Source organism: Gossypium hirsutum, chromosome D05 (assembly GCF_007990345.1).
Source record: "Gossypium hirsutum isolate 1008001.06 chromosome D05, Gossypium_hirsutum_v2.1, whole genome shotgun sequence".
Taxonomy (NCBI): Eukaryota; Viridiplantae; Streptophyta; class Magnoliopsida; order Malvales; family Malvaceae; genus Gossypium; species Gossypium hirsutum.
In genome coordinates this window covers 19,571,631-19,579,655 of record NC_053441.1, presented here as the reverse complement: position 1 = coordinate 19,579,655, position 8,025 = coordinate 19,571,631, and the positions used below count along the sequence as shown (strand labels likewise).

Here is an 8,025-nt window from a genome sequence, read left to right as displayed (position 1 = left end):
GAATAAAATGCTTAATTTTAGATTGTCCTTTTGCCTTTTTATCCTTCGATAAACCATGATTCATAGCTTTTCATCAATGGTTTTTTTCTTTTTTTCCTTTTTCAAATAAAGGCAAAAGAAGAAAGTATACTTTATTTAAAAGCGAAATGTGAGTAACCTTTCATGGTTTACACTTTCACCCTTTGTTTTTCTTCACCTACTACAAATCATTTTTGTTTTGAATGGTATTCAAAAAGATAATCATTAATAGTAATCTCGTATTAATATTAATTTAACACATTATATATCCATTTTTATTTTTTACAAAGAGAAAGACAATAGAGTTGAGCAAGAGCAGTAAACAAAATTATCAGGACAATAAAATGGATTATAGGATCCATATCAATATTTTGAACACACTTGTTTCTTCATAAATTTTAACACGCCATATTCTAGTATGGGAAAGTGGAAGCGGTGACGAAAATGAAAACGCCTGAAAACTTGGATCGTCATGTATACAATTTACCCTACCAAGAAGGCACGTGTAAAATATTTAAATATTGCCTTCTAGAACGCGAGATTCAATGTATCAATCTTCTTTTTGGAACCAAAAGGAAAATATACCAACCTTCTTCGAACCAGCGACCTTTCAGATTTTATATGATTGTTAGGGTCAAAGAGAGATGTTTTACCACGCGCCCGACAGGAGCGTTTCAGATTTCACGTTGTCCTTTTTGTAGGTCCACGATCATTATTATAAAAATATATATGTTTTTCTCTGGAAACAATTCAACATCTGCGGCTCCATGAAACTCCACACGTCTTCCACGTCATAATTAATTGTAAATAAATTAGTGGAAAGTAAAACCCACTATTGTCACTCCAGATTTGCTTACTGCAATCCCTTTGCGGTTATTATATAAATTACAAAAACAAAAACGTCCTCTTCCTTTACCTTTTAACAAGATAGGATCAGCAAGAACAACAATCCAATGAATCTATAATTGCTTTAACATCACGTTGAGAGATCAGTGAATCTTTAAAAAAGAAAAAAAAGGGGTTGAGTTAACTTCTGATAATGTCATATTCAAGACTTTCTTTCTTGGCTCTTTTGCTAATTGATTAATAAATTTTGAGTTATTCTGTAATATTTACAACAGGTTAAACTTAAAAGCTTGTTGTGTTCCGAACAAATGTGCTTTTCCCATTGTTCTGTTTTTCTTTTTACTTCTTTTAAGAAATTTACTACAAAACAATAACGGTTACAAACAGACGAAGAAAAAGGAAGTCCCGTGTCAACCCTGTAATAATAATTAAACTGCCTTCAATATAATGACAACTTTCGTCTCTAGAAACCGGCAAATTTCCTTGTTCGTCACTATGCTTGCTTGGTCTGGCAGATTAATGTGAACGCCAAGCAGCCATCTTTTTTTCTTAAATGCCACTACCTTGAGTCCACTCTTCGTTTCAATTCTTCTTCTTTCTCTGTTTACTTGTACAAAAGAAGGGTCTTCCCTTTCTTGTCTGTTTCTTCAAATCGCCGGCATGTCCAACGCCTGTTCCCACCGGCAAATTTTTCTTTCTCTATGTTTCCTGTTCTGTTTCACCTTCCCTTGTTATGTAAAATCCGATGAACTTCAAATACTGCTGACGTTGAAATCAGCTCTCAATAAATCAAGCACCGATGTTCTCGATTCATGGGCGGCTACCGGTTCCGTTTGCAGCTTCAATGGAATCACCTGTGACGCTGGAGGGTCGGTTAAGGAAATCGAGCTTTCGAGTCAGAAGTTGACGGGCGTTCTTCCTTTGGATTCAATATGCCAGCTTGAATCCTTGGATAAGCTTTCCATGGGGCACAATTCATTGTATGGTGCGATCACCGAGGATTTGAATAACTGTTCAAAGCTTAGATATTTGGATCTCGGGAACAATCCTTTCTCGGGTCCATTCCCGGATATATCAGCTCTCAGCGAGTTGCAGTACCTTTATTTGAACGGCAGTGGATTTTCGGGTCGTTTCCCATGGAAATCGCTAGAAAACATGAACAATCTTACTGTTCTGAGCCTGGGGGACAACCCTTTCGATCGAACCCCGTTTCCGGATCAAATCGTGAAGTTGAAGAAACTGAATTGGCTTTATTTGGCGAATTGCAGCATTGAAGGAAAGATCCCACCCGCCATTGGAGATCTCACCGAGCTTAAAGATTTGGAGCTCCAATTAAATTATTTATCAGGTGATATTCCATCGGAGATTGGAAAACTTCGCAAGCTCTGGCAGCTGGAGCTTTACGCCAATGAACTCACCGGAAAACTTCCTGCTGGATTGAGAAATCTGACAAGCCTGGAATATTTTGATGCCTCGAGCAACCATCTCGAAGGGGATATCTCGGAAGTGAAGTTTTTGACCAACCTGGTGAGCCTGCAGCTCTTTGAGAACCGGTTTAACGGTGGAGTACCGCCCGAGTTGGGTGAGTTCAAGAAGCTGGTGAATCTGTCACTTTATACCAACATGTTGACTGGTCCCCTTCCTCAAAAGCTAGGCTCTTGGGCTGATTTTGACTACATCGATGTATCGGAGAATCTCTTGACGGGTCCAATTCCTCCAGATATGTGCAAAAAGGGAACCATGAGAGGGCTCCTTATGCTTCAAAATCGCTTCACCGGTGAAATCCCGACGACTTACGCGAGTTGTGCCACTATGAAGCGGTTCAGAGTCAGCAACAACTCGCTTTCAGGCATAGTTCCTGCCGGAATATGGGGATTGCCCCAAGTGGAAATAATTGACATTGCTTACAATCGCTTTGAAGGTCCAATTACATCTGATATCAAGAATGCAAAAGAGATTGGGATATTGTCAGCTGAGTTCAATCGGTTATCAGGTGAGTTACCTAAAGAGATTTCAGGAGCCACGTCTTTGGTTAAAATTGAGCTAAATGACAATCAGATGTCAGGAGAAATCCCTGATGGAATTGGGGAACTGAAAGCATTGAGCAGCCTTAAATTGCAGAACAATATGTTCTCTGGTCCCATACCAGACTCATTAGGCTCTTGTGCTTCCATCAGTAACATAAACGTGGCTAACAATTCTCTTTCGGGCAAAATCCCGTCATCTTTAGGTTCTTTGCCGACGTTGAACTCTCTGGATTTGTCTCGAAACGAACTTTCGGGTAGAATTCCAGAGAGCTTGTCGTTTCTCAGGTTGAACCTTTTTGATCTGTCCTATAACCGTTTAACCGGTCCTGTACCCCAGTCTCTTGCCGTCGAAGCGTATAACGGTAGCTTGGCCGGAAATCCAGGCCTTTGCAGTTCAACTATCAAATCTTTCAAGCAATGTCCACCGGATTCCGGAATGTCGAAACATGTTCGTACGCTTATAGTTTGTTTGGCCGTAGGTGCAATCATGCTTGCTTCACTTGGATGTATCTTATATTTAAGGAGGAAGGAAAAAGATCATAACCGTTCATTGAAGGAAGAATCATGGGATGTTAAGTCTTTCCATGTGTTAACTTTCACCGAAGATGATATTCTTGATTCTATCAAGCAAGAGAATCTTATTGGGAAAGGAGGGGCCGGGAATGTATATAAAGTTATGCTTTCTAATGGTGTAGAACTCGCTGTGAAACACATATGGAACACGGATTCTCATGGCCGCTGGAAGAGCCGGAGCAGTACCCCGATCCTTGGCAGACGTTCGGGAAAGGAAAAGGAGTTCGATGCGGAGGTACAGACACTGAGCTCAATAAGACATGTCAATGTGGTCAAGCTTTACTGCAGCATTACTAGCGAAGACTCGAGCCTGTTGGTGTACGAGTACTTGCCTAACGGGAGCTTGTGGGATCGGTTGCATACGAGTCGAAAAATGGAGCTCGATTGGGATACAAGGTACGAGATTGCAGTCGGTGCAGCTAAGGGACTGGAGTACCTTCATCATGGATGTGAAAGGCCGGTGATCCACCGGGATGTCAAATCCAGCAACATATTGCTGGATGAGTTTTTGAAGCCTAGGATTGCAGATTTCGGACTTGCCAAGATTGTCCAAGCCAATGGTGGCAAAGACTCAACCCATGTCATTGCAGGCACCCATGGATACATAGCCCCTGGTAAGTTAAATTTCAGTTGTTTACTTCCCAAATGAAACATTGGTCACAAAATTATCTTTTACAGATCCTGTTTTATTAATAGTACAAATGTTAATTCTGCAGAATACGGTTACACATACAAAGTAAACGAGAAGAGCGATGTGTACAGTTTCGGAGTAGTATTAATGGAGCTAGTGAGCGGAAAAAGACCTATCGAACCAGAGTTCGGAGATAATAAAGACATAGTGTCTTGGGTTTCAAGCAAACTAAAGAACAAAGAGAGTGTTTTAAGTATAGTGGACCCTAGAATCCCAGTAGCTTTCAAAGAAGATGCTGTGAAGGTGCTGAAAATAGCCATTTTGTGCACGACCCAGCTGCCGGCACTTAGACCAACCATGAGAAGCGTGGTTCAAATGCTGGAAGAAGCTGAACCATGCAAATTGGTCAGCATCGTAATCAATAAGGACGGTGAAGTGAAGAAAAAGGAAGCCATGGATTCTGCCGACCAGTTCAACCTATAGTCCCAAAATCCTGTAACATTGCCAGCTATTGTAATAACCATTTTTGTACCATATTGTAAAATTGAATCAGCTCTGATCACTTGTGAAGTATTAGCTAGAGCCTGTGATAGTGGTATTAATTGTACGCTTTATATGAGACAAGAAATGCCAGTTTTCTTCTCTCTTTTTTTTTTCAGATGAAATCTGCCAAAAACAATAAACACTGTTATCATGAAATCTTATGACATTACTCATCTGAAACAATTTGATCCAACAGGTTTTGGAAGCTACCAAAGATTTCTGTTGTATCTCGTAACATACAAGATTATATTTAATCCAATTAATTTGTTGGAAGGCGTTGCGTCGGAAAACAAATTCCATATCTTTTAGGGCTTAGCTGACCAATCAAGCAAGAGCCAATTTAGATGATGATTCTAATTCTAGAAGCCTAGGCTTGATCTCCACTTTATATTATTTCCATGGCAATGGTGACCCTCAGATTATTAACTAATTTGCCATAAACTTTGCATAGCTGTGACGTAACACTCGTGTTATTTTAAACCATTTTAATTTACTTTTACGCAACAAAAAAGGGGCAATCAAATGGAGAATGAAATGCTGATCGAAGCATATAAATAATTTTTGCAATTTATTGAGTATTAACTTGACACACACTCATAAAAATTGATATAATATGTACGAGATGTTGTTAATTCTAAGGGTTTAATTTGCTTAAGTATTTCGCATTTTTTTACTTATTTTAATCTTTATATGATATAAAGTTTATAAAAATAAAATAAATCAAAATTATAAAAAAAATTGAAAAAGAAATAGAATGAAGTGCACGGAGACAATAAATTTAAATTGTGGAGTCAAATTTTGAAAAGTTAAAATGTTTGTAAAAGTCATATCAACTATTGTACCTCAATAAAATAAATATGCCCTTCTTATATTCTCTCTATCATTTGGCTGATAAATTTGTAATTTGAGCTGTCAATCCTTGAATAGCTAGAAAGCTTTAAAAGCTAAATTTAATTAGTTTGACTTTTTCTTTTTATATTGGTTTGTATTTCACTTTCACTATTCACCCTTTCTTGTTGTTCTTCTCCTACTTTACTTGTAAACTTTTTAAAAAAATATATTTAAACCTTGCACAAAAAAGTTTTTACGAAGCTAATATACAATTAGTTATTTTCATTAACAAAAATAAAAATCATTTAAGTGCTTTTTGGTGTCATGGTAATACAATATATCAATTTTCAAATACAAGGTTCACAATAATTACACTGACAATAATAATTTCTAAATAAAAATACTAAATGTTTAATCAATATTTTTAAAAAATCAAGATTATAAATACAACCAATTTTAATTTCTTCAAGGATTTGTATTAGTTAACATGTACAAATTATTATCCAATCAATATATTAGAAATCTCATACAAAATCAATATCCCAAAATCATTCAATCAATAAAAAACTAGATCTTGTATAAAAATCTTAATCTATCACAAGAAAAGTCAGAACTACCAATTACGAAATTCTGTTTGAAAGTATTGAAAGATTTTTTTTTTGAGAGAGAGAATAAGAGAATTTTGAGAGAAAAGTAATGAGTGTTAAAAGAAAATAAAATGAATTTTAGTGGATATGGATATTCTTTTGTTTTTATATAAAATAATTTTGTAAAAATAATTATTTTTAAAATTTTTGGTAAATAATTTTCAAATTTTTATGGGTCAATTTATCAATTATATAATTTTTTTATAAAAATTACGAGTAAAATTTCTTTTATTTTTCTTTAATTGCCCCACAATCATGCATGTAGCTTCGTCAATAAGTACACGTGGACTGTCATGCAAGTTATAGTGTTTAAAATTTTAACATTTTAGTTAGTATTCTTGTTAGAAAAATATCATTTCGACTTTTTTTTTCAAAAGATTGATAGTTAAATTTGACTCTTTATAAAAGATTGTGGACCAAATTTAGCTTAAAAAAAACAAGAATCAAATTGACAAAAAAATATAAATATTAAGGGCTAAATTTGGCATTATGCTAGATGTTTTTGATGAAAAAACCTTTAGCTATTTGGTTTATTTTTTTGTTAAACTTTGCTATCGGTCCTTATTATGGATTCAACCCATATACTTTAATTTGGTAATTTTAGTAAAGATATTTTTCAAAATTTGAAATTTCAATCTTAACCCAATAGTAGACATTATATTCATTAAGTTATGTTATTTCCAACATATAACACAAAGAACATATTATTGCCTATATAATGTTATGTCATGTTGTTATTTTTATATATTTCTCACTAAAAGGTCGGCTAAATGATTTTACGGTTGATGTTCGCATCAATACTAAAATTTTGTAATTAAAAAAATATAATGATTGAGAAAAAATTAACGAAATTAATATATATACATAAATTAAATCCACACTTAGCATGCAACTAATAACAAAACCTGTCCTTTATTATTGAAAAAGTAAAACCAAGAGATATAAATATTCAATAAATATTGCTAGGCGGGATCTTAAAATATTGTATTTATTATAATATTTTCCTATTTATTAAATATCGATGGCTAGGTCACCGGGCTTTAGCCCACTTAGACAAGATTTTCAATTATCAATGCCCGGGTCTTGAGCTTATAGACACAAACAACCCAAATTAATATCAATTAGTAATTGTCTAAAAAAGGAAAATTGGGTATGGGCCTAGATGCATATAATAAAAAATGTGTTGGTGGAATGATATTATGTGTACTTGCATATAAATTTTGTGATTGATATTTTATTAGTTGGTAAACACATTATGCTCATCGTGCGTCGTGGTCTATTTTGACGAGGTATTCTTATTTTTGTTGAATTTATTGTCTCAAGCATTCAATTCGAAATGAAGACTAATAAAATAATTAAAAAAAATTTTGCAAAACGATTTAGAAAATAATTAATACGATTTGATTCTTCAACCTCAATTAGGAGTACCCCTGAAGCCCACTTCCCATACTACGAGTGAAAGGGAAAAATGTAAAGACTATCATTAAAGCAGCCCAAACAAAACTTACTATATCCATGTGTATTATGTCCCCTATCTCTATGATTATGAAACAAACATGAAGGAATTTAATTTTTCCATTATTGTTCACTAATAATAGTGGAATTACTGGCATAGGGTCAAAAAGAAAAAGGAATTGTGGCATGCCACCGTTGATGAATGACTTCAATAAATCAGCTTATAACAAGCTTTTCAATTTCTCAGTTTGAGCTACGAGAGAATGTACAAATATTCCTTGAATATTTGGAGTTGTAATTAGTTTCTTATCATTCGATAAGCGTCTTGTATTTCATAAAAATTGGGGGCAATGTAATCCTTACGTAAAGGCCACCCTGTCCAACTTTTGGGCATTAAGATACGTTTTAGTCATGGATGATTTTCATAAGAGATTCCCAACATGTCATAAGATTC

The 8,025-nt window shown here is 34.9% G+C and overlaps 1 protein-coding gene across 1 annotated transcript; it reads left to right on the top strand.

Annotated features, from left to right (window-relative positions):
* The first annotated feature begins 1,167 nt into the window (after positions 1-1,167).
* Positions 1,168-4,753, top strand: LOC107905193 (receptor-like protein kinase 7). The gene is made up of 2 exons (XM_016831781.2): positions 1,168-4,078; positions 4,181-4,753. The coding sequence occupies exons 1-2, from the start codon at positions 1,525-1,527 to the stop codon at positions 4,576-4,578; spliced, it is 2,952 nt and encodes a 983-aa protein (XP_016687270.2). The 5' UTR covers positions 1,168-1,524; the 3' UTR covers positions 4,579-4,753.
* Positions 4,754-8,025: the final 3,272 nt, after the last annotated feature.

What these genes read in the sequence shown, in the direction of transcription:
- LOC107905193 (XM_016831781.2), top strand. Translation starts at nt 1,525, where the DNA reads ATGTCCAACGCCTGTTCCCACCGGCAAATTTTTCTTTCTCTATGTTTC. An exon ending in CCATGGATACATAGCCCCTG is followed by an intron (nt 4,079 to 4,180) that starts GTAAGTTAAATT and finishes TTAATTCTGCAG; the next exon opens with AATACGGTTACACATACAAA.